General features: G+C 37.6%; 1 protein-coding gene across 3 annotated transcripts in view; it reads left to right on the top strand.

The window, feature by feature from the left end:
- Nucleotides 1–27,909, top strand: part of pard3ab (par-3 family cell polarity regulator alpha, b) — an 82,242-nt gene that overhangs the window by 48,099 nt on the left and 6,234 nt on the right. For all 3 annotated transcript variants that reach the window (XM_056742060.1, XM_056742078.1, XM_056742068.1), the window contains 3 exons: nt 2,294–2,401; nt 4,544–4,774; nt 26,957–27,074. In XM_056742060.1, coding sequence (XP_056598038.1) covers nt 2,294–2,401; nt 4,544–4,774; nt 26,957–27,074 — 457 coding nt within the window. The remainder of the gene's footprint in view (nt 1–2,293; nt 2,402–4,543; nt 4,775–26,956; nt 27,075–27,909) is intronic.

Below are 27,909 nucleotides of genomic sequence, written 5' to 3' on the forward strand. Positions count from 1 at the left end.
TTAAGAGAATGACCCCCCCTAAAGTAGTATAATACTTAACTAATTCATCATTGTATAAACCAGTCTGTACTGGAGCTCATTTACCAATTTTTCAGCAACAGTAGTAAAATATTTGTTAAAATAATCTGCTACCTCTTTCTGATCTGACATCAATCTTCCTTTCACGTTAAAACTAATTCTAGAACCTTTACTCTTAGGCTTTTTCCGATCCCCTAAATCATTTAAGGCTTTCCATAATTTTTTAGAATACTGCTTCAATTCACCAATTTGAAATATTTTTTTAGCCTCTTGTATCTTATCTCTTTTCTTTTATGAATACATTTTTTTTATGCTCCATCCCTTTTGAACACTTTAAAACTATCACCTTAATATCCTTCGAAATACTATCTGTCACACTGTTTAGTTTGTTTAACTTTTATCTCTTTGTAAGGCACAACCTTGTTCAAAACTTGTAAAAAAAATCATCTTAAACCTATCCCAAGCCATACCCACATTAACACACTGCATCACCTCAGTCCAATTAACCTTACTATACCTTTTAAGTAATCACAATTTTAATGTATTATGTTGCTTTATAGACTCTCTCTTTAATTTCCTAACAACATAGACTATACAATGAACATCCTACCTCCAAAACACCACTTCTACAGATGTTAAAATGATCAGAAACCAATATAATATCAATTATTGTTCTGGTTTTGGAAGTAGTTCTAGTTGGTTCAGCAATGATTTGTTTCAATGAAAATGTTTAAACAATGACGTATCGTTTTTCTGCATATTTGTATTTAAATCATCCAATATTATTAACTCTTGACCTAAATTATTATTTAATGCAATTAAAAACTCTTTAAGACTATCATAAAAGTAATTTTGATCAGGTAGACGGTAAAAAATACCTACTAAAATAAGTTTACTCTTTGATAAAAGAATCTCGGGCCAAACCTCTTCGAAAGCAGTATTATCTAAGTCTTTTCTCTCATTATACATAAAATCTGAGCTAATATATAATATCAAAATCATTATTAAAGTCAAAAAATATATTGTCCACTTCATTCAAATGCCATAAAAACGTTTAAATCAGTGAGAAGCCAAACATTGCAATTATCACTCCACACCTGCCTGCCGCCATCTTAAACTACACAAACGCCTCTGAAGACGTAGTTATGTATATTAAATTGCGTTTCTGTCAAAAGATCCTCCTGAATATCACACACTGTACCTTTTGGAAAGGAAGCCTAAAATAAACACTTGATGTTGGGATACAATCTTTTGTAAAACCAACAACAAGCTTCTACTGTATGTTTTAAATTCTATATTGCATAGAAATTACCACAATACAGTAATAAACATGCCTTTTTTTTAGATTAACTTGTGACCAAGACATTGCAGCGTTAATGCTAGAACACATACGTCTGTAAGACGTCTGATAAAGATCTGGAGATCTGGAAAACATCTGCTCTGTAAAAACATTTTAGAAGGAGCAGTTTTAAATTCAATCTTAATCATAAACATCTTACAGATATCTTATAGATGTCTTGGAGACATTACAGATAAGCAAACCATTTTTTTGAATCCGCGGAATATTTTGGACGGCCTCTGGAGCAATGGTGTATTTTAATGACTGTCAACTTCCTCGCTGAGCCAAAGATACCTGCTACATATTAATAAACCCTTTACATATTAATGAGCTATTCTGAATATGAATCCACGAAGAAATAAAAATCCTTCCCAGGGGTAACATCAGATAGAAACACCTTTCACGCTCTCTCACACACACAAGCCAGATATTAATGAATTAATATGCATGATAAAGCAAAGATTTGCAGAGACATCCTCTCACAGTTGCAAAATAGTGATTAGTTTGTTAAATGAATTAAAATAGATGGATTAAGAGCTTTAACATCGGTTTCAATTAGAGTAGACAGGTTTAAAAGCGTTTAATTCTTGATAACACTCAAATCAGAAATCAAAGCGCTGAATTTTACCAAGATGTGGGGGATGTCACATCCCATAGGTTTTAGAACAATCCTTGGACCCCATTTACACCTGCACCCGGTTTAACCCGGTGTTGCATCACTTATGTAGCGTAAACGATAAGCCGCCCTGATACGGATTAAACTGTGCCAGTTAGCACTGACTTTAATAGAAACTACCCACACAATCCAATCATTTAAAAAAGCTTATGTATGTACATGCACACAAATTCACAAAATCTCTTTAGTAATGAGGAACATGTCTGTTCCTAATACCAGGTGTCAACATGGCATAACATGCTTGTGTGCTTCTGCTTAAGGTTCGGGAAGTACCGCAGGGATGAACGCTCGGATGCTGGAAAGTGGAAGCCTGAGGAAACTCATGCATCTGAAGAGGAGACAAAGCGGATGAGACAAGAACAGGAGAGGTACACACACACACACACACACACACACAGTCAGAGCTAATCTCTGTCATCATCGGTCTCTAATCAGAGGCATTTCCTGACACCCTACCTGCCCCTCGAACAGAACCGTGCCCACTTCCTCAATCCCTCTTCCTCAGTGATTGTTTAAGCCCCTGATGTTTGCGTTGTGTCATTGTGTATGTGTGTGTATTGTTATACTGTTTTGATGTTTGTGTATTTTGATGTATATAATGTTCGCCCTGTGTCAGCTGTTCACCATGTGTGTGTGCCTGCAGGTGTGTTCATGTTGTTTTATTACAAATTTCATGCCAACCCCCTCCATTTTCCCTTCTGTCCTGCGAGATCCTGCTGAGAAAGGCCTGCTCGTTCAGTCTCTGTCTTAATCTTTCTCTCTTTCTTTTTCTCTCTCTCTCAATTTTCAATTTCAAAGTACTTTGTTGGCATGATTGCATGTTCTTACAATATTGCCAAAGCATCGAACAAATAACAAAAGTATAATAAGTACAAACATTAGAGTTAAATTAAAATAAGGTGCTAAGTAAGAGATCAAATATAGAATGAAATGTAAAATTAAGTAAATGTAAATAAACAAATAAAATATGTATATCAAATGAAGACATCAGGCAGAAACATGAGAATGGAATAAAAGTAAAGAGTGCATCTGTGCATTGATTTTAACAGTTGAAAGCAGTAGTTTGTTTGTCTGAGGGTGTGCAGCTGTTAGATGAATGTAGCAGCAGCTGATGTGTGTCTCTTCTCCCCCAGTAACATCTGCATTTGCTCTGTTTCTGAACACCTATCAAACTCTGGCATGAGCTTTGACATTTTGTGAAAGTGTTTCTCTCTCACACTCTCTCTTTAAATTTATCACAATGAAATGTATCGCTATACATTTATCACTGTCTCTCTCACGCGCACACACACACACATTCTTCGCTTCATCATCTTTTGTTTGATGGGGTTTGTTATGCTGAGAAATCTATTTGGTGGTAAGTGATGGTCAGAATTACATATTTCCTTAAAAACTTGGGCCAGAGATTCAACAAAAGCTTTCAAATCTGCATATTCTCCATCTTAGATCATTTTTAAAATTGTAATTTGTGTCCTTAAACATAGAATGATGAATTTAGTGTTTTTTTTCCCGTTTTTTTTTTCATTGTGTTTGTAATGTTGTTTTTTGTATAAAATTTTAATTTAATTTGATGTGATTTTTGCTTCTTGTTTTTCATTGAAAACTTCATAAAAATAATAGTCTACTATAGCAAACATAAGTTATCAGATAATCATGAAGAAACGCTTAAAGGGACCGTTCACTCGAAAATAAAAATTGTTTCATTTACACACCCTTGAGTAAACCAAATAGTTCTTAGCCACTATTGAATACAATAGAAGGAGAAATTGGGTAACACTTTACTTAAAGCATATTTATAATACATTAGAAATGTAGTTTTAATGTATTAATTATGCCTTGTAATGCACCTTACAATGAATTATAATGTCTCATAAATAATTGTAACTCCAGTTAATTCATAATAACAATTTAATGTCACACTTTGCATTTTTAATTTGGTTCAAATTCTTTGAAACAACATTTAATGTATTACAACACAGATTATGAACACTTATAATGCATCTTACCTTTTAAAAACCCTTTATAATGCATTATACATAAAGGCTTTAGGTAAAATATTCTTTGTTCTGTTGAACACAAAATAAGTAATATATTGAAGAATGTTTTAAAGCAAACCGTTCTGGGGCACTTTTGACTACCATTGTATTTTTTCCTGCTGGCCAAAAACTGTTTGGTAACAAGCCTTCTCCCAATTATATTTCTCTGTGTTCATCAGAACAAAGAAATTAATACAGATTTGGAACAACTTGAGCTTGAATAAATGACATAATTTTCCTTATTGGGTGAACTGTCTCTTTAAATGCCTATCCTTGCTATGGCTATCCTTGTTAATTGTTACAGTGTAGTCTGGGCAACTATGGGTTGAGTTGAGAACACACTTTTGTGGTATAAACAAATTGGGGTGAAGCACAAGTTTTCAGTATCAGACCACAAGATTCTTTTATTATAATGATATTTCTTGTACTTCTGTTGTTTATGGTTGTTTATATGTATTTATCGATGTTGTGTAGGATTCAGGCGAAAACTCGAGAGATCCGTCAGCGTCAGGCCAGAGAGAGGGACTACGCTGAGATCCAAGACTTCAGCCACTCCACATTGACCTCACTTCCTGCAGAAGATCCCCCGTACGCTGGCATCGGCTCATTGGAACTCGGCGGGTACCAGCGGATCCACACGCCACCAGACTCGCCCTACACACAGAAACAGAATGCCCGGAATGGGCAGTTCTCTCCGTCAGACAGGTATTTATTGTTGTTTCAACACATGGTTATCTGTACATAAGATCTGTATTATTGTTTATTAGCTTCTTCAGCCTGAGACTGCTTCAGGGAACGTGTGGTTCCTTCTGTGAGACAGAGCAGGGAATCGTGGACACGAACAGATCTGAGACTATTTAGGAAAGTGTTTTATTTTATAGGGAATAACTCATTAAGACGAGAGGGATATTTCTCATAGCCTCAGATAGACCCAGATCTTCTCCGGAGAGCCACCAGACCTTCATAGTTCTTTTGAAATAAAAAGGCTGATCTTTTGAATTGAATCATGTATCTGGCTATTTATACAGTGGTTTCACGTTTAACCGAAGTGAGGGTTGTAACAGTGTTAAATGAGGATTCTAATTGAAGTCTTGGCTCATAACAGACTGTCTCTCTCTTGGTCGCACACACACAGTTACCTTCCAAAAATAACATTTACTCACCCTGTTGTCATTTTAAACCTGTGATTTGATTTTCTTTCTTATGCAAAACACAAAAGAAGATATTTTGAAAAATGTTGGCAATCAAAATTTATTGGTCCCTATTGAGAGTAAGAGAAAGGTTTTTTTTTTATATTTATTTATTTTTTCATTTGTCTGTCAAGTATTCACAGAAGAGACAATATTTGAGTAGTTTTTTTAATATTGTGACTGATGTGGTTGACCGGACCGAGTAAGGAAGAATGTTCCATCAGGAAGGAGTTGTGAATGAAAATGAGAGGGAAAGCAATTTAATGCCCTTATGGGAAGGCAATACAAGACGCTGCTGGTTTGCTGAACGCAGGGATCTTGATGGAGTGTAGGAGTGCAGGAGAGAGTGGAAGTAAGCCGTTCAGATACAGTGATAGTCCTGTAAGCAAACATTAGCTACTTGAATCTAATACGGGCTTCGACCGGTAGCCAGTAGAGGGAGATGAACTAGGGTGTCGCATGAGCCCTTTTGGGATGTTGGAAGACGAGGTGTGCTGCTGTGTTCTGAACCAGCTGAAGTGGTTTGATAGCCTTTGCAGGAAGACCAGCAGGGAGAGCATTGCAGTAGTCCAACCTTGAGATTACCAGGGCCTGGACAATGAGTTGTGCCGCATGCTCAGTGAGATAGGGTCTAACCTTTCTAATGTTGAATAAGGCATATCGACATAAAACCACTGCAAGTGAAGAGGATTCAACCGTTCCCTTTTTTAAGATATCTTCTTTCGTGTTATGCAGAAGGAAGAATGTCATAAAGGTTTGAAATGACAAGAGGGTGTGTAAATAATGACAGAATTTTTATTTTGAAGGTGAACTATTACAAACCCAAAACGTTGTATCTAGTAAAGTTATTTGTACTGAACTTGAAATAAAGCAAAACATCTAAAACATCGCAATTTATATTCCTAAACGTTCATGGGAGAGTTGTTTCTAATGTATGCTATTATATATATTTTGTTCTTGGGTTAAAATAAAGTCAAGATGTTATTCTAAGATTAAGTTTGGACTACAGCCCACTGTCTGAGATATTCCACATCCGTGTGAAGTGTTGAAAGCATTCTCGACAAATTTGGTAAAACCCAAACTGTGAGATTGTTTTGTTTGGGTTGTGTGAGGCCTGCATGTTTCTTGAGACTAAAACAAACACAGGCAGAAAAAGAGACAGGAAGGCCACTTCCTGTAAGAACCCTCAGGGAACAGGAAGTGGGTGTCATTCTGCAGTCAGATACAGAGAATGGAACTGTGGGAATAATCCTCACAGATCTGGAGTGAGGAAGTAGATCCTAAAGGGGGCATGCTGTGTGGGTGGGGGATGTGATCGTTTATGGTTTAAGAGGGAAATGATGTGTAGGAGTTTGTGTAAGCATTTCTTGAGTATAGAATATATATAGTAGCATGTATACAAGTTTCCTGTTTTTGCAAATGGGCCAATCAGCTTTAGGATTGTTTCCTCAGATGTCAGATCACATTATTAAACTCGGAAATTTCAAAACAAGTAGCTAAAACAGCTGTCAACATCTGGCATGACAGACTAAAAAGACTTTTCTGACACCTGACATGTTTTACCATGATGGAATGGCTGATAAAGCTGCTATGTCACCCTGTGTCACGATGATGTCATAACATCAACTGGAAGTTATACTGCAGTGTCATAAATGTGACAGCAGGCAAACGTTAACTGTCAATCTCTTTAGTTTAATAAGCAAATCTGGCTGTGTGAAGATGTTTATTTCATCAGAATTATTCAGAGGAAATATTTTCATCCATATTCATCCCTACTTAAGAGATTTCTAGGTGAAAGAGACATTTCATGTGTTGTGCTGTGAATAATGAAGATACAATTTTTTACTACTCACAAGTCAGTTTATAGAGAGTTTTACTGTATTTGTTAAGGCACTTTCAGACGTATGGCATTCATTAGTATAAAAAAATGCACAGAACCACAGGAGCCATATTTTGATTCCGTACAGGCCGCATCAAACAGTTTCCTGCATTTACCTCCTTTGTCCTCGTGTTGAAATGTATTGTGCAAAATCAGTTTGTCCAAGAGACTTCGCAATCTAGAGGCATCGGTTTGTGAACACTCAAAACAAATCTATGTTTGGTTGCGAAAGAGGTTACAGTGTAAATCTAACAAAAACGTAGTCATGGGGTGCCATTGTTAAAAAAAACATCACTGTTTTATCAGGACACGCATGCATTGAACATCTGACCTGGAATCAGAACGCTCTGGAGTTCTGGCTGTCAGCTTAGCCACATGGTTTAAGTCCCTCAGCTCAGAGCGTTTAAGTAAATGAGAAATATATCTGTTTAGTCAGCAGAACCTTTTGAAGCCTGATAAAGGCCTTATACGCACACACACGAACCCATTTAAAGTCCGGCTGAGGTGTAATGATGGTATTAAGATGAGGAATGAGGAGTGTTGGGAGAAAAATATGGTAAGGGCTTCCTCTCAACTGAAAGATTTCCACCGTCAGAGTTCTGTAACCGGACCTGGAACTGTTCCATGAGTTTTCAACCGAGTAAAGACTTCCAGGTTGGAAAAATCAACTCTACCTCAGCTTTTAAAACAAGCTGGTCTTGATGGAAGACCGTCAAGGGTGGAAGTATAATATTTTCAGAGCTAAGATTTCATAGAAACAACAACAACCGAGCCGCAATGACCACACTTTATTTTCCTTGTCAATCTGAAACATTTTGTCTAGAAAGAACACAAATCAGACTAGATGTAAATTGATTGCTATATAAATATTAAAGGCATCGTTCACGCAAAAAGCTAATTCTGTCATCATTTACTCATGCTATTGTCTTTTCAAACCTGTATAGCAAAAGCAGATATTTGGAAGAAAGTTGATAAACTAGCAACGGCGCTACCCATTATTGGTTTCGTGTCAGTACAATGCAAGTGAATGGATACCGCCGTTGTTTGGTTAACAACAATCTTTAAAACTTCTTCTGTTGTGTTCTGCAGAATAAAGTCATACAGATTTGAAATGACAAGAGGGTGTTTTCATTTTTGGGTAAAATATGCCTTTAATGCATTCTTAAAGGGATAGTTTCCCCTGCCCCAAAATTTCTCATCCTCGAGTTGTTCCGAATCTGTATAATTTCCGTTGTTCTGGTGAACACAGAAGGATATTTGGAAGAATGCTTACAACCAAACAGTTCTTGGCCACCATTGCCTACCATAGTAGGAAACATTACAACGGTAGTCAAAAGTGCCATATAACTCTTTGCTTTCCTACATTCCTCAAAATATGTTCTTTTGTGTTCAACAGAAGAAAGACATTTATAAAGCAATTTTCCTACTATGGTCGTCAATGGTGACGAAGAACTGTTGATTTCACGCATTCTTCCAAATATCTTTCTCTGTTTTCATCAGAACAAAGACATTTATTCGAATTTTGAACAACTTGAGGGTGAGTCAATGAAGACAGAATTTTAAGCACTTTAAGAGCAGCTCATGCTATAATAAAATCTTGTAAAAGTGTATCTGTGCTCTCTGAACGCCCATCAAGCTTAATGTGGCTTTAAAAGGGTGATATTTGATTTGGTAATATGTGTATTGTCATCTGTTTGTATTATTTGTGTTATTGTAACGTAAATTGATAAATCAAAAAGAGAAAAGTGTGTGTGTGTGTTTGAACGTGCATTTTTCTAAGACGGACCGTTTAAACGTATTAAACTCCCATCTCTCTTATTTGTTTCCACTGCTGCCACTGCAGGATTTTACTAGGATTTGATTCTCTCCGATTTAATTAAATTAACAGATTTGTGAGAGAGTGAGTGAGATTGAATGTGCCCAGCATTTATCTTGTTTTTATTTCTCGGGTGAATGGTATTTCAGCACAAACAGTCTGCTTCTCAATCACTAACCAGTGTCAATCCAGATGAATCGGGCCCGGTCTACACTGGTATCATGTGAATATATAGGCAAGAGTAATAATGTTTGACACAAGCTCCTCGAAATCTGACCTGCAGGAGATTTGATGCCTAAATTGCATTGAGCACAGATTTTGGCCGTGTGCGCCGTGCATTTACATAATTCCTTTAGTGAATTTCTGTCAGTTGGCACAGTCTGTGTCGTTTTGAATTTTCTTCCCTCAGTACCATAATAAGTAGAGATATCCGAGCACTTCCTGTTCGCATCAGAGCTGATGACCATGGGGCCGCTGTTCGGGTGTCTGATCTCTTACAGCAGCGATCGGGCCCCAATGTAATCAACATTCTTACGCAGAACTGAGCAAGCTGCAGAATGTGTTAAGTTTAGCTGAACTCTGTGTGTGTGTTTGTGCATGCTCTTGCTGAGTTGACTATGTGCTCTGTAGGGAATTTAAAAGACCGAACGATGCAGAGGCCAATTAAAGCCGCCAAACACACACAGAGGGTAAACATCTGACTAATCCCACAGCATTCACGCTGAGAACGCACACACACACACAGAAGTTTAAGCTCATTATCAGCATTCCCTGGCACGCTGTGTGGAAAACGCAGGGATTAAGAAAAACCAAAGTGTCAGAAACAAACTCGCTGCTTTCAGAGGGGTAATGGGAGAGTGACACCAATGCTAATTCAAAGAAATAAATGTGTTTAAATAAATTAAATGAGTAATGGATGAATTCAGATGTGCCGTTGTAGAATTGTTTTTCCAGCTTATCTTTTATTGTCGTGTGTTGTTTAACCTACGTGTTGGTCTCAAGCAAGTCCTGCATATATAAAATCAAAGAAATTTCTTACTCAGTATTTTTGTTTGGGTTAATAAATCAAGATACATTTACTGGAGAAGTAAAAAAATAAATAAAAATAAGTCGTGCTTTTCTTAAAAAAGGGGGTATATGTTTTGGATCTAAATAAAAAGTGAAAAACATGTCTGCCAGTGGGGTAAGCAAAATAAACTTGAGTTTAGTTCACTGAATTAGGTTGAAATTTGAATAAAATTTATTTTGCTTACCCCATTGGCAGATTTTTTTGATTATTTTCATCATAATTATTTTTCATTAATTCATGGCATTCATTTATTTTATTTTTAAATAGAGTATCCATTTAAAGGAATAGTTTATCTTCAAAACGAAAATGATGTCATTTTTTAAATGCCCTCTTGTTATTCCAAACCTCTATGACTTTCTTTCTTCTGCAGAACACAAAGAAGATATTTAGAAAAATGTCGGTAGCAGGAAACCATTGGTCCCCATTGACTTGTGTCCATACAATAGAAGTCAATGGGGACATTTGTGTTTTGCAGAAGAAAATCACACAGGCTTAAAATGACAACAGGGTGAGTAAAGGATGACAGAATCTTCATTTTGTAGCAAGAAACTTTTCCTTTAAGAAGTTGTAGACATTTGTACTTGAAAACAAGGCCAAAATACCTTGAAAATAGTTATAAAATACAACATTTTTGCAGTGTAGTTTGCTTTAAAACGGTGTAAAAGTATAGTTACATTACTATAATAGAGTAATTTTGCACATATCAATGTCTGATATGTCTTAACAGCCTTTAGAAATGGCTGTTGTGAATGAGGAGCTTTACAGTAAAATGTCTGCATAGTCCATCAAGCTCATCTAAAAAAGACCAATGAAAATATGATTTTTCCATACTGTGCCCCTTTAAGTTTATATGTTAGATTCCAGAGCCTGAGAGTCACTCCACACGTGGTTTGTTTTGAAAAGATCTGCTGAGGGTCTTTGTGTTTGCAGTAGCTGGAGGTCTGCGGTCGCAGCCGCTGAGAGTTTGTGTTTGGTTGCGGTCGATGTTTTAAAACGAACAGCAGCCCCACAGCGCTAATGTTTTAGCATCTCTCATGCCGGCGGAGTTAGATGTTCTAATGATGAATGTTTCACAAGGCATTCAGCACGATGTGGAACTACATTACCCTTTTCATGTTGATTTATTTAGCAGACAATTACAATGAGTTTTCTCAGTTATTCTCCCTCTCTTACTCTTTCTACCTCTTCCTTGCTCTCGCTGGTCAATGATGTTCATTAAAGGGATAGCTCACCCAGAAATGAACATTCTTTCATTTAATCAACCTTGTGTAGTTGCGATAATGTGACAATCTTTCTTTTGTGGAACACAAAAGCTCTTTTTTGTAATGAAAGTGAAAGGGCACGGGGATGTCAAGCTACACAGTGACACCATAAAGCACCATTAAAGTGTCATAAAAAAGAGTCCATATGATTCATGTGCTATTTTCCACGTCTTTTGATGTCATAGGAGGAAAGACCAATATGAAAGTTATTCGCTGGTCATTTTTTCTTCCAAGAGAGAAATATCAGATGGTCGACAAAAGGGCATGTTGGCACCATTTGACACCAAATGATAATCACCTGTTTTGTGATAATATGTCAATTCCTTTTAGTATTTGCAAAAGAATGATCACGATATTTTTTTCTTTGGGTCCAGTTGTTTTAAACATGATGGTGAGGAAATCAGGTTTTCAGATAAATATATATATATATATGAAGAGCTTGGTTCTCAAATTAGATTTTTATACATTTTCAAAAATCATGTTTTTTTATTATGCATTCCAAATAATATCAATCGAACTGCAGTTGGTTTGTTTTGATTGAAGTTTTGATACCAACACAATAAAACAATATCATAATAAATCATAATTAAAAACGGAGTTAACTCATTTTGGAACCAAACTCTTCATATATTTAATTTTAAATATTCCTTTATTCATTAGGTTTTCTTTTTTTCTCAGTAAATACAGTTGTGTGTGTTCTGTATGTGCTTGTGCGTATATTTGTGTGTAAACATACATATCTATTATTAAAAGTCCTTTTGTTTATGGGAACGTGCGTGCGACAAAGGAATTCTTTCTCTTAAACCCAAACAGACCCCTACTTACCCCTGTAACTGGAAACAATTCTGGTATTTCCTATATTGTCTAAACAAGTTAATCCATCTTAACTTTTAATTATTAGTTATGGGGCCACACATGCAGACTTTAAACTCTGTAAAATAATAAAGCACAGACATTAGTGGATAATAACCATCTGCTCAAAGCTGAACATTCCACTGAGACATCTGACTGTGTGTTTTACTGTATATGTTTTGATGTATGGTTTAATATCGTTAGTTGTATGCCCACTCAAGCTCTGGAGAAGTGGCATCACACAAAGGTGGAAAGTTCAGAACAAATTCACGGTGACCCAAAAACTCAATTTACTGAGATCCCGGTTCTGCTCAATCATCATTGTGCCCTTAATTGCTTTTGGGAATGTCAGTGTAATTAGTGTATTGTGCAAGCTTTTAATAGACATAGAAAGCATTTGCTAAATGATGTCTTTGTTGCTACGTATTGATGTAATAGTTGATGACAGAATTGTATTTTTTTATTTAGATGAATTGTTTCTTGACCTAGAGTGGCATAGAGTGGATGAGATTAAATAGTGTCACGTTGCAGGCCAGGTTCAAACTGCACCACCCAAGTGAGCACCACAGCTGAAAAAAAGCATTGTTTGCCACTGCACCATGACTCCATCAGGGTGTGAGCTTCTTTTCTCTGGTAGTACGGTACAAAGCTGGAATACGTTGAATGATGCTTACCCATCAGTACCCAATTCTCATGTGTTTCCACAGCTTGTGAAACAGAGGTTGCGTCTCATTTGCCGTTTATGTGTGCGTGTTGGAGAGAGTGTTGAATCGAGTGGATGCCCTCTCCCTGACCCTTCAACAAGATGACCTACTTTTCTGACAGAACATTGTTCTTCTGTTGAGAACTCAACCACACCCCCCATTCCATTTTTTCTACCTTTCTCTCTCTTTGAGGATAAAGTTCCTTTGTAAGTAGGCTGATATTCTTAGTAAAGGTGCTAGATCTAAGTGAGCCACGTGGGCTTGTGTGACCGTAAGGGAAAGAACATGGCTTAAATCTAATCAGGTAAAGTGATAGTTCACCCAAAAATGAAAAAGAAGCTACTCACATTTTTTGCGGGGTTTGTTTTTGTGGAGCAGTTCAGTCTTATTTTTACACTTTTACTTTTTACAATTTGCATTATTGCAAAATATCTTTACAGAAAACACACAAATATATACCTAAGCAAAAAACAGTAAGGACAAGGATGATATAAAATGAGCAGTGTTATGTCATGTTGATTTTACCTCACAACAATTACGTATTTATAGGATTGCAATCGACCCAGTGTATTCATATCGTTATAAAAAAATATTTTCATCATTTTTATATTCAAAATGTAAAACTATCAATTATACTACTTCAGTAATAGCTTAAAGGGATAGTTCACCCAAAAATGAAAATTCGCCAAAATCTTTATACATTAGCTTTCCTGTGGCTAAGTGGTAAGAACATGGCGCTACAACCCCAAGGTAGTGGGTTCCATCCCTGGGGATTGCACATACTTAGAAACAAATGTATAGTTTAAAGCAATGTTAGTCGCTTTGGTTGAAATCGTCTGCCAAATGCGTAAATGTAAATGAACTCAGAGAAAGATATTTGGAAGAATGCTTGTTACCAAACAGTTCTTGGACCCCATTGACAACAAAAATGAAAAAATACTTTTTTTCCCTTTTTTGTTCTTTTGAACATAAAATAAGATGTTTTGAAGAATGTAGGACAGCAAACAGTTCTGGGGCGCTTTTGACTTCCAATGTAATTTTTCCTACGATGATAGTCAATGGGGTCCAAAAGCTACTGTATTTGGGTATAAGCATTCATCCAAAAATATTTCTCTGTGTTCAACCAAGCAAAGAACTACAGATTTGGAACAACTAGAGAGTCAGCAATTCATGACATAATTGAGATTTTTGGGTGAACTATCCCTTTTATTAAATTAATATTTTTTTATGTTATCTAATAAATCAGCGGTTCTCAATCCTGGTCCTCGCGACCCCCTGCTCTGCATATTTTGTATGCTTCTCCTACCGCTTCGGAGGTTTGTTTAATACGCCCATAAGAGCCCTGCGAAGTAAACATCACTAGATATTCTGCCATAAATCCCGTTCGAAATGTGGATAATGTTGCGCAAATCTCAAAATTACGGTTAAATTACCCTTCAATCTTCCGTAGTAAGTTTCGTTCTTCGTGTTCTTAAATTAACGTCAGCCGATTTCATGTGTGCAGGGAGTAGAGAGCAATGAACACAGTTCAGGGAACACGTCAATCGGAACGCGGTTCATTCATTAAGCTCTCTTCTAATGAGCTAGAGATTTAAATCAGGTGTGTTAAACAAGAGAGATACACAAAATATGCAGAGCGCTGGGTCGCGAGGACCAGGATTGGTAACCGCTGTAATAAATTATAGCTTTAAGTGTTTTGAATGACTTTCTAATGCCCGGTTTCACAGACAAGGCTTAAGGCTAGTCCCAGACTTAAATGATTGTGTGACCTGTCTTTACTGAATATAACTTGCCCAGAAATATCTTAAAATATATCAGTGACATTGTTTTGTCTCAAGATACACACCATAAATGTATTCTTCTAAAGCATTTCATAAAAGCGACATAAATATCTTAATTCAACTAAGACATTCAACTTAAGCTAAGGCATGTCTGTGGAACCGGGCCTTCGTATTGGAACATGGTGTGCAAGTATATGGACTCAAACAGGTTTTTTTCCTATTTTCACAGCGTAGTTCGGTCGTCCCTCACTGAATTATATTTTTCATCTGGCATCACTTTTGGTTTGGTTGGAGACCATTTTTACTGGTGTGAGACAATTTCATATTTCAGAGAGAGGCACTGACTCCAGTGTGACATTAAATCTGTCCCCGCGCTCACACAGCTACATGTTCAGATTTAATTGGTTGTGTTGTAGATGCTCACAGTTCGTCACGCTGTGAGCTCTGTGTTTGCGCGTGTGCCTTCATGAGACATCCATGTAGAAATATTATCTCACTGTCTGTGTGTTAATGGCTGTTGCAGAAAAGTGTCATTCAGATGAATGAGTCATTAAGATATTACATTTGAACACTGTAACTCAGAACGGAATGAGCTGGATTTCACATGCGCAGGTCCTAAACGTGTCATGTTATCCGTGTGTGCATGTGTTCACTTTACCACACATAGACTAAGAGTCAAGTGGAAAGTTGCAGTGTAATGTTTCACACAGTTCTGAGCACAAGGGAGATCTGTGTGTGTGAGGTGTTGTTAACAGGCTGTGTGCCGGAGTTACAGGAAATACAGAGAGCCAATTAAAGCATTCCTACCAACAGGTCGCCATCACATACACAACTCCATCTCCTGGAAAGACATTAGCTCGCCTCCTAAAGATGACGAGATGTCTCCTTAACTGCTGAATCTATATATCAGGTGACTCTTACACAAACCACTGGCGGATAGACCATTGCATCAGTAACTTAAAGCGATAGTACATCATTTATTCACGGTCGTGTAGCTTGCAGTCTGTCTGTGATTCTTTTATATGTGAAACACTATAGAAGATATTTTGAGAAATGTCTCTGTGGTTAATGTCTATGCAATGGAGGTCAATAGGGTCCGGTATTGTTTTTTAACAACAGTCTTCAAAATATAAATTTTTGTGTTCTGCAGGTGAATGTCATACAGGTTAGATATAGTCTATAGTTTTTTTTTAATATAAGTAGTTATAAAATATAATGTAAATATAAAATGTATATATATATATATATATATATGTATTTACATTATATATAATATATAAATAAATTTAAATTATATATTTATTGGATGTATAAATATATATAATTTACACTATATAGTTTGTAGTAATCTATCACTTTGTAGTAATCTATCACTTTAGGTGCGTTTCAGTCGATATAGAGCGTTTGATATCAATTACTTATTAGTGTTGACTATTGAGATGATCACTTTTAGTTTTCTTCATCTGTGTATTCATATTTATCTCTTTTTATCGGCCTTGCTTTCTTTGCTGGAGTGACTTGAAAATGTTTTATTGTCTTGTTGTTGACATTTTTAATTTTTTCATCTTTACATTCGTAAGTAATATGTCTCTGCGTGTAAAACTGCTCTCTGACATGTCGAGACATATCGATCCACACAGATCTACTGATCAGTCTTAGGAATCACTCTTTTAGTATTGATCTGACACACGCAAACACACACACTTCTCGCACAGGATTCCCTTAGCAGCAGTAATTGGAAATCAATGCACACTGACTCCCTTAAATGCACAGGATAAATACTGTTAGGAGTCAGCACACACACACACACACTAACACGCATACATGCTTCTCTACCGTAAACTGCCAGTCCATTAGCCCTGTCTTAGGGTGTTACGTTAATGAATGGTCTTTCTTTACCCACAATGCACAGCGCTGTAACCATGGAAACAACACACCCTCATTATGCTCTGCTGTAACCATAGTGACCACGTAAGCCACTTTGTGATGCTGGTTTTGAGACCAGCTAACATCAATGATTGCTATGTCACACCAAAGGACACATGTATTAGGACATATGCACGGTGTATTTGTCAACTATGCATATATACAAGAAACCGTTATAAAATTGTAATTTAATCAGCATTTCTATATGTACTCTGCCCATTCCAGTCTAGTGTCTGTTAAATTACAACATCAAACCTCAGGAGTGACATAAAGTCATCCAACAGCAATGTGAAAGACTGACAGCATCACAAGACAAATGTAAACTGTGATAAAAAAAGAACTTGACAGTTTTATTGCTTGGAGGCGATATTAACTTGTTTTCTTTGCAGTATTTGAGGTCTATACAAATTCTGTTGTTTTGACCTTTTTCTTAGGTTTTGAATAAATGCTAATACAAACAATATTTTTATTGGAATTTTTGGGAGAAATATTGTTATTAGATCACAGAATTCAATAAAAATTATCATTCTTCTTAAACACATATGTGTAAATTGTAAATTCAGAAGTCTCTTACTTTTTTGCACCTGTAAATACACACACACACACACACACATATATATTTTCAAGAATTTGCTTTGTTTATATAAATTAGGGCTGTCATCGTCAAATATTTTTTCAGATTAACACGTTAAAAAAATATTTAACGGCATTTACGCAACATCTATTTTTTCTGTCTTCATGGTCTAGGGTTACTTTATTTAATCATTCTTATTCATATAAAGGCCTTTAAACTATTTAGGACCGATTTGAAATGGTTGTATTGACAGGTCCAGTATAGATTGACAGCTTCTGGCTGTGGAACACAGCTCAACGCAACACGACAGAGGTCCAGTTTGGTGTACACATGGGCTAAAGGCAGCGTCAGAGTCTGTCAGACAGAGCGCCAGTATTAAGTTCTCTTTCGTGCTTGAATGAACAAAAAACAAACGATTATGCCAGAAAGCACATTTTGTCCAGTATTTCCGGGAGCACAGTCTTCAACGAGTTAAATAAAGAATTAAATGAATGCAAAGACTAGTGAAAATAGGAAGTGCAAGACCTGTTAGAGCGGGAGCTCTTTAAGGGGCCGCGTTCTTAAATGTGCTGCTATGACTCCGGTTAGACAGGTAGGAAGAGGACACCTATTATAATGGGGTTGATTAATGGAAAAAATATTTATATTTAATAAAGACATCAGTTGCAAATCCAGCAATATTAGAATGTTGGCTATCATTCATAAAATGATGCTGTTAAAGTAATGTGTTGTTTCTACATTAAGTTGGAGATAAATGTGAAATTATTAGAACGTTTAAAAAACATAAAAGCTGTGTGTGATTAGTTAGTTAATATTTTTAATCGACTGACATCACTAAAACAAAAGTTTATGTTTAATTTCTCTATACGTGTGCAATTAATTGCGATTAAAATTATGAATCTATTGACAGCCCAAATATATATATATATATAAGTAATTCATTAATTAATAAATAGAAAAATATTAAAGTAATAATGAAAGGTGATTCAAAGATGTTTAATGATGAACAAGACGTGAACGTGTATTTTCAAGTGCGTGTGTTTGTAGACACAACATGAGAATTTGAGTATTGTATATCAGTTTAATGGTCAGGGGGTTTCCTTATAACTTTGCCCCAGTCAGGGTGAGAGGAGGTCAGTTATACTTTCCCTGCTTTGACTGTCTCTCAGCTCTTCCTCTGCCTCACACGCACAGTTCAGGAAGAAGCGTTGACAGATATATTTGTGGAAATGTCGCCTTTCTTGCTCCAAAAGCTCATATTGTCCCCCAGAGGACATATAAGTATGAGCTGTACAGAATATCATTGGTTACTTACTGGTCAAGTCAAAACATCCCATCCCGAAGTGCCACTCATTTGAAAGCACAACACATGGCTGCATAGCAAATATTCTACCCTGAACATCTTTTCTTCAGAAATGTTTTTTTTCTTGAAGTAAGAAAACCATTTTCCATTCCTAAGCGATGTTTTGGTTTGCTTATTGGTTTTGATTTTTTGCTTGGATTTGTATGTTCAGGTGTGTTCTGTGGTCTAAAACACAAACATAACCCGAGGCCATCCTGCTCATAAAATACTAATTGGTCTCAAAGCGAGGAATGACTATTGGATGAAACATGCACACATACACCCACACATCTTCAAAGGTTAAGTCTAACTGCCACTTTGCTTCCCAGTTTCTCGTGGGAGCTGAACTTAAGTGAGTCCAACAGTGCTAGAATCAATCATATCTGTTTATCCACACACGCACACACAGATCTGTTTTGGTCTGAATGCATGCGTGTTTGACTCTAGAAGACAGATCCCGCACAGACCTAGACTGCACCTCTGGACCTCGGCCATCTGTGTGTGCATGTGTGTGTGAAGGTCATTCTTTGATGTGGCTCAGACTCAAGGCTCAGTGGGCTTCTAGACTCATATCTCACACTCTGCCTGAAGAGGTTGTGCATCCGTATGTTTTAAATTAGCAGCTCTGACATAAGCACAACACCATCGCTTAAACAGATTCTCCCTTTAACCTTCCAGCCTCTTTAAAAATGTTATCCTACTGTGCCAACCAACATGGTTCCCCTTTCGGCAAAGTAACCCCGCTCTCTAAAAGTCAAAAGCGGAGTTAAACGCTTTATTAAGAAGATCTGTAGGGTGATTCCGAGTTCTGTACAGTGTCATAATTAAGACTGTGACAGCTCTAAAATTAGCAAGACCTAATGCTTTAACAATGGGCTGGAGTAGCACTTAGTACTTAAATACCTTCTTTCCCTTTAGAGATAAAAGAAAAGAAAATATTCGTGCAATAAAGTACAGTAAGGGTATGATGGGACAGTCTTGCTATCGTCTGCGTATCAGATTTGATTTAACGTTTATGATTTTATAGCTTTGGAACTGTCAGATGCTATAATAGCAAAACCCAGTGACAAGCATAAACTGTAACTTATGATAATGATTTATGGCAACAACAAAAAATCACGAAATATGGAAATATAAGGACAGCAGTGATATGTACTGTAACCTGCCATTTTTTGTTTTAAACTGAGATGACGATAAATAGGCAAAAGTTACAGCTTTAAGGGATAGTTTGTCCAAAAATAAAATTCTGTCACATTTATTCACCCTCATAACTGATATGACTGATCAGTGGAACACAAAAAAAAATGAGAAATGTCATCCAAACGATGAAAGTCAATGTGTTCTGGTCAAGAAAGAAAGTCATACAGGTTTGGAATGACATGAGTATAAGCAAACAATAAAACAATTCTAGCCATGGGTGAATTATACCTTGATCAATATTTTAACGTGGCTTATATAGCTGAAAAACACAAAAGTCCAGGTAATATGTGGCTCTTGTATTGCTTTTTTTAAACACGTAAAACTATCTATAATGTTTGTGTACGCTGGGCATTGTAACACTGTTTGGCATGGACTTGCTGCCCATTTTTTTGTCACTTCATGTAGTGAAGATGGTTGCTGGCAGGATCTTATGCCTATTCTCAATTTCCAGCACACAGACACAGCTTTCACTGAGTGTTGTATCTGTTTGTGTTTAAGTGTGCACGAGTGGCTATATTCCCATACAGAGATGTCTGCACACATTGTTTCACTTTCAATGAACAGAGACCCTTCTGTCAGGCTGTCATTCATAGAGGCTTTTACCGAGGGAATCTTTAGAAAAGTATTTTACTGCTTTCAGTTTGTCTTAGATTAGAGGGTGGAGTGATCACAGTAATGGACTGACAACATCTAACACCCACTTCATCAGTTTTTCTTGTCTGTCATCCAGCTTTAGGTTTTTAATAGATTTAAAGTGTAACCTGTCAAAAGTATAATTGGGCAGATGTTTAGCACCCTCTCAATTGGATAGAGTCCAATAATGAGGTTAGCAAGTAGAACACATTCTCTGGGAAAAAAAGCAAAATTCAGCTCAAGTGAAATTAGTGGATACAGTTTCCTCCACTATCATTGGCACCCTTGGTTAATATGCAAATAGAAGGGTGTAAAAAAGAAATCCGCATTGTATCTCGTTTTGGTCTTTTATTTAAAGAAATCTACAAAGTACCAACATTTCATTCAAGTAAAATAATTTGAAGTGGGGGGAATATCACATTTTGAAAAAAAAAATCTCTTATACACCCTGGCCACAGTTATCGGCACCCCTTGACATTTTTACACATAAGAACACTCCCATTAATATAAAAATTTCTGAACACACCAAGGTGGCTAGAAACATGATTTTGTACAGTCATGACTTTTTGTTTCACAGGAAAATAATATTAAGTAACACAAAGCCCAAACCCCCTTAATCATTCATCACAATTGGTAAAACCAAAACATATAGTTCTGATGTGCAGCAAAAGATTGTTGAGCTACACGAAATAGAAAGTGCATTTAAATGGAGATGGTTGAAACAATACCCATTTCCAACATCAGGGCCAAAATTAATATGTTTTAAAGAACTGGGGATGTTGCAAATCTGCCTGAAAGAGAATGTTTGTCTATATTGTCTTAATGCACAGCAAAGAGAATATTTTGAGTGGCCAAAGACTTTTCAAAGATCACAGATGGAGAATTGCAGAAATTAGTTGATTTTAAGAATAAAAAAGAAAATATTTAAATAAAGGAAGACTGCGCCTCCATCACCACAAGTTGTTTGGGACATTGTTCAAGAAAATAATCTTCTGCTTTCATGTAAAAATAAACTGCACCATATTAATCTGCCATACTGGAACCTCAAACAGGACTGGGGACTATGGTCATATGAAATGAAAAAAAAAATTCTGTAGCAATAACACTAAGATTGGTTTGATGCACACAGGGATTAAAAAGTGCCCCATGTCCATAGTTAAATATACCACCAGATCTTCATTGTTGTGGACCTACTTTTATGCCAGAGGTTATGGATATTGTGGTGAATGTTTTGTTTATAGCTTGTATCTCTTCTTAAGATTTGTGTTGAGTCCACAGCAGCATTCGCAACACTCTTTCCATTTGTGCAATTATAGCATGCACCGAACTGCCCAAAATAAGGTGGTCTATCCCTTTCAGCAGGGAAGTGTGGTTGCCATGGCAATGACGGTTCTTATATGGTCTAATGGCGACTGGAGGTCTTTAAACTACATTTAAACCGATGTTATCAGAATTCCTCACATCATAGTGCTCTCAAAACAAATTATGACCCACAATGAGCCCACGTGTCTCCAAATCTCTTTTCACGAGCCAGGAGCTGTTTACATATTGATATTGGGTGCTGCATTAGAACGTTCTTTCCTTTCATGAAGAGATCTGGCAGATTTTTATCTGCTTGAATGTTTCTGTATCAGCGTTTTTAAAAGCTTTTGCCGTATGACTGTGCACAGAAATTTTGCATCCTATAGATATGCCATTTCGGTAATAGCTCCTGCAAATCATAACAGTCATTATAATCAGACTTTACTCTCTCTCTCTCTCTCTCTCTCTCTCTCTTTGTATTTCTCTCTCCATCCTTTCTCTGCGATGAGGCTTTGAGTAGGTGAATGTCAAAAGAAGCATTAAGAGCAAGTCAAATGAGGGTGCGAGAGGGTGAAAGTCAAATGAGTCTGTGAGAGGGTGAATGTCAAATTACGCATTGAGAGCAAGTCAGATGAGGCTTTGAGAGGGTGAATGTCAGAGGAGGCTGTGAAAGGTGTATGTTAGATGGAATTGTGAAGACCAGTTGAGGCTGTGAGAGGGTGAATGTCAGATGAGGCTGTTAGAGGGTGAATGTCAGATGAGGCTGTTAGAGGGTGAATGTCAGATGAGGCTGTGAAAGGGTGATTGTCAGATGAGGCTGTTAGAGGGTGAATGTCAGATGAGGCTGTTAGAGGGTGAATGTCAGATGAGGCTGTTAGAGGGTGAATGTCAGATGAGGCTGTCAGAGGGTGAATGTCAGATGAGGCTGTGAAAGGGTGAATGTCAGATGAGGCTGTCAGAGGGTGAATGTCAGATGAGGCTGTGAGAGGGTGAATGTCAGATGAGGCTGTGAGAGGGTGAATGTCAGATGAGGCTGTGAGAGGGTGAATGTCAGATGAGGCTGTGAGAGGGTGAATGTCAGATGAGGCTGTGAGAGGGTGAATGTCAGATGAGGCTGTGAGAGGGTGAATGTCAGATGAGGCTGTTAGAGGGTGAATGTCAGATGAGGCTGTGAGAGGGTGAATGTCAGATGAGGCTGTGAGAGGGTGAATGTCAGATGAGGCTGTTAGAGGGTGAATGTCAGATGAGGCTGTGAGAGGGTGAATGTCAGATGAGGCTGTGAGAGGGTGAATGTCAGATGAGGCTGTGAGAGGGTGAATGTCAGATGAGGCTGTGAGAGGGTGAATGTCAGATGAGGCTGTGAGAGGGTGAATGTCAGATGAGGCTGTGAGAGGGTGAATGTCAGATGAGGCTGTGAGAGGGTGAATGTCAGATGAGGCTGTGAGAGGGTGAATGTCAGATGAGGCTGTGAGAGGATGAATGTCAGATGAGGCTGTGAGAGGCTGTTAGAGGGTGAATGTCAGATGAGGCTGTGAGAGGGTGAATGTCAGATGAGGCTGTTAGAGGGTGAATGTCAGATGAGGCTGTGAGAGGGTGAATGTCAGATGAGGCTTTGAGAGGGTGAATGTCAGATGAGGCTGTGAGAGGGTGAATGTCAGATGAGGCTGTGAGAGGGTGAATGTCAGATGAGGCTGTGAGAGGGTGAATGTCAGATGAGGCTGTGAGAGGGTGAATGTCAGATGAGGCTGTGAGAGGGTGAATGTCAGATGAGGCTGTGAGAGGGTGAATGTCAGATGAGGCTGTGAGAGGGTGAATGTCAGATGAGGCTGTGAGAGGGTGAATGTCAGATGAGGCTGTGAGAGGGTGAATGTCAGATGAGGCTGTGAGAGGGTGAATGTCAGATGAGGCTGTGAGAGGGTGAATGTCAGATGAGGCTGTGAGAGGGTGAATGTCAGATGAGGCTGTGAGAGGGTGAATGTCAGATGAGGCTGTGAGAGGGTGAATGTCAGATGAGGCTGTGAGAGGGTGAATGTCAGATGAGACTGTGAGAGGGTGAATGTCAGATGAGGCTGTGAGAGGATGAATGTCAGATGAGGCTGTGAGAGGGTGAATGTCAGATGAGGCTGTGAGAGGGTGAATGTCAGATGAGGCTGTGAGAGGGTGAATGTCAGATGAGGCTGTGAGAGGGTGAATGTCAGATGAGGCTGTGAGAGGGTGAAAGTCAAATGAGTCTGTGAGAGGGTGAATGTCAGATGAGGCTGTGAGAGGGTGAATGTCAGATGAGGCTGTGAGAGGGTGAATGTCAGATGAGGCTGTGAGAGGGTGAATGTCAGATGAGGCTGTGAGAGGGTGAATGTCAGATGAGGCTGTGAGAGGGTGAATGTCAGATGAGGCTGTGAGAGGGTGAAAGTCAAATGAGTCTGTGAGAGGGTGAATGTCAGATGAGGCTGTGAGAGGGTGAATGTCACATCACAGTGATCTTTAGACGAGGCTGTGAGATCTGATGAGGTGAGCGAGTGACCCCTTTATAACACTAATGATACATTTACAGAGAAGAGCACTTTTGATACTGCCACACAGTCTTGACCATAACGCTGGCCATTACCGCGATCTAGAAAAACACATTACTTCAAGTGCCCACTTAAACTGAGTCTTATGTGTGTTTACCTGTGAACACTTCAAGTCCTTTAAACAAATGGGATTTCTTGCCTCCTCACCTATGGCTTCCTTTTCTGTTTATTTAAAGAGATGAGTTATTGTTATGCTGTCATTTCTACCCATGGTTGGTGTGTATTGATTATTTTGACCTAAATCTGGTGCTGTAAGCTCACATCTGCTAGGCAAAATGCCAAGAGAAAATGAGACGCAGTGATTATTTCAGACCGACCTCGGGTCACATACACCTTTTTGCTTCAACGTGATAACTAAATAAGCTCTCCTGTTGACAGTGTTGTGTGTACAGCATTCTAGCGTGTGTGTGCGTGTAACTCCAGTGAGCAGTGTGATGTGAATGTTATGGCATTGTTATAAATCACTCCAGCTGTTGGCGGTGTATGAGTAATGTCATGGTGGGGTTAAAAGGGTATCCTGTCCCGCTCACACTTTCACGTATTTACATGTGTGCGCCTATGCCCTGTTAAAAAGTATATATGTCGGGACAGGGCAAATGTGTGTAACTCAATGTAGCTGACGATGGAAATGTGATTTTGCACAGGTAGAGTTACTGCTACGTCAGCACGTACACACACACTCAGACTGTTATTCTTCGTTCATCTGGGCATTGTAATACATTTAGGTAATTCTTTAGCCGCTCCGGAAACATCATAGTGGTTCTTCATTGATTCTCTTATCGGATTAAATGGCTCCATGGTGTTGACGTATTTGTTGTTTTTCGATGAGTTTGTATTGATTGGTGCAAGTTATAGATCAGGGCTGTGTTTCCAAAGTGAAGGGAAATAATGTAGTCGTGTGTTAAGAAACAAAATTTTGCCGATGCCTATATGTATATGTTTGTGTGTAGATACATTTTAAATATTTTTGAATAATATTTGTTAAATGTCCAAATAATGAATATAAAGCAGCCAATAAGATTAAGTTAATAATGATAAAAAGCATCCCAGCTTTAGAATTTGGATGTTAAAAGGCCAAGTGTATGATTTAGCAAATTCTACACAAAGAGTGACTATTCTGAATATAATAAAATATAACATTAATTTGTATTTTATATGTATCATATTTTATACACATGCCATTTATATCAAGGTTCATTTATTTTGAATGTTTTTTTTTCACAACATAATTCCCACAGTTAAATTTGTGTCAATCCATGGTTCTGATTGGTTTTCTGTTATTCTAAATGTGTGAATAAATGATCCTAAACTTTGACCGGTGGTGTATATACACACTCTTAACTAAATAATGTGCTTAGATTGTGGACATTGAGATCCCAACATATTGTAAAACACCACTACAATATAATATGATGTATATATAAATATACACAATGTATTATATGCAGCTGCGTAAAACAATTAAGAGAACATTTCAAAGACCATTTTCAGTTGTTCTACTTTGTAAAATGATCATTTTTGTTTCATGCTGTGAACTACTAACAATATTTCTGTCAAATTTCTAATTCAAATATTGTTTCTATTCTCATTAATCTGCAGTAAATGAAAAGCGCAGAAAGAGGTCAAAATAACAGAAATGATGCTCTGTGTTTACAGATCTTAAATACTGCAAAGAAAACAAGTTCATATTCACTTCTGAGCATTACAACAGTAATATTTGTACATGGTAACATTTTTTTAAGTGATAACCTTGTTTTTTATTCACAGTTTTCCTGTTTTGTTATGCTGTCAGTATTCCATATTGTTTTTGGATGACTTTGTCACTCCTGAGGTTTGATTTTGTTGAAATTCAACAGACATTGGACTGGAATGGACACAAAACATCTAAAAATGCTGATTAAATTACAATTTGGAATGGTCTCTATATTTTCTGCGGATGTATGTAATATATACACTGTGGTGGATGTCCAACTTTAGACATCATTTTATTATTAAAGCTTTTATTTATAACTTTGTATGCGTTTTGCCTTGTTGTGTTTGGAGTGTAAACTTGCGTTTTGAGAATAATTTTTCTTTTTATATTGTGGTCAAAGTAAGTTTTATTTCCAGTGAGCTGTATTTTGGTATAAAGCTTTATATTACTTTTCCCCAATTAATATCTTAAAAGTTAAGAGATTGTCCATTTTGTACCGTAAATGTACCATAAAACTGAGGGGTGCCGATATTTTACAAATATGCTGACCATCACTTTTGTCCACTAACTGTTTAATATATAATGTATTTAAATGATGTGCGATATATATTGTGTAAGTAGCTTTGGTATGTGCATTTTCCAATATATCTGGGAATGGCAAAGTTTATATTGCATCTGTGTGTTTTAAACTGGACATCTGCTCATGTGTAAAAATCCCAGTTCTGTCTTCTGTATCATAAACACATTCAACATATGATCATGATTTAATGAGAGGAAATCTGTCTGGCTCCTTCTCTCACATACCCACACACACGTCCATACTGGAGTATAAACTGCTTCTTGTCCGATTCTGATTTGTGAAGCCCAGGAGACTGTTTTGATGCCTATTTAGGTATCTGAGCCATCTGTGTACCGTGTGTGACATCTTGAACCTTATTCTTATAAAGCGTAGTGAGCCAGAACTAGGTGACCTTTAGATAGGGTCGCACTACTCACACCTGTCATTTCAGCGTGTATAGGATCAAAGAGATGATGTAATGTGTCCCCTTGGTATTCTCATCTCATCGTGTGACCCCTCTCTTTTGCTGTAACAGGCTGACACCAAGCAACCATGACCGAATCCAGCGCTTGCGCCAGGAGTTCCAACAGGTCAGACAGGAAGAGGTGGAGCCAAATGACCGCCACCGTAACTACAGCCTGGAGCAGCCGTGGGTGAGTGTGTGAACTGGATTCGTGCACCCACGACAGTTTGGACGCAAATGGTCTCTGGGAGCGCCCAGGAAGGAGACGACGGTTCGAGGACTCTCCGTTCCTGGGGCGGTTACGTACATGACCACCAGGGCTGACTCTAACATCTAACCTAAGACCACTGCATGCAGGAGCACGTGACCTTTGGCACTGACATTATCTGCTAACAATTCTAACATCACCATGTGTTCATCCATCTGGACTGTTCACTCATCCATTCGTCTGTTCAGCCGATCTTCATCCATATCACAGCAGCCATGACCTCTTGCACATCATGTGATTGAAAGTGTATGTGAGAGAGAGAGATTGTGAGTGTGACTGTGTAAGAAAATAAAGTATAAATGAAGCCTTTCTAGACTGAGATTGTGTAGTATTTAAGCTGTTGAAGCAAAATCCAGGTCATAGAAATCTGGAGAAGTATGAACAATTTTTATATATTGATCTGGATGCGGGTGAATTACTCTTCCAAAATAATGAAAGTCCCATATCGAAATGACATGCACCTGTAGAATAATATTTTCATCTAACAATCTTTTTACTGTATTACTTTAAGTGTGCTATGTTTTTAACATTATGCATTTGTATTAATCTTTCTAGGGAGTTAAAACCGGATTTGTTACACAGCATAATGTGAATTTGTAAATTTCACTTTTTTATTCTCATGCACTCACTCCCCTTACAGATTCCTGTATTTTATTTTTTTGTTGTTTTGCATTCTACTACACAGTATATTAAATATTGTTTTTAATGTTTTTTCCTTTCTTCCGTCCCCAATTTTTTCCCCATTTTAAACAGGCGT

Source organism: Triplophysa dalaica, chromosome 3 (genome assembly GCF_015846415.1).
Source record: "Triplophysa dalaica isolate WHDGS20190420 chromosome 3, ASM1584641v1, whole genome shotgun sequence".
Classification (NCBI taxonomy): Eukaryota; Metazoa; Chordata; class Actinopteri; order Cypriniformes; family Nemacheilidae; genus Triplophysa; species Triplophysa dalaica.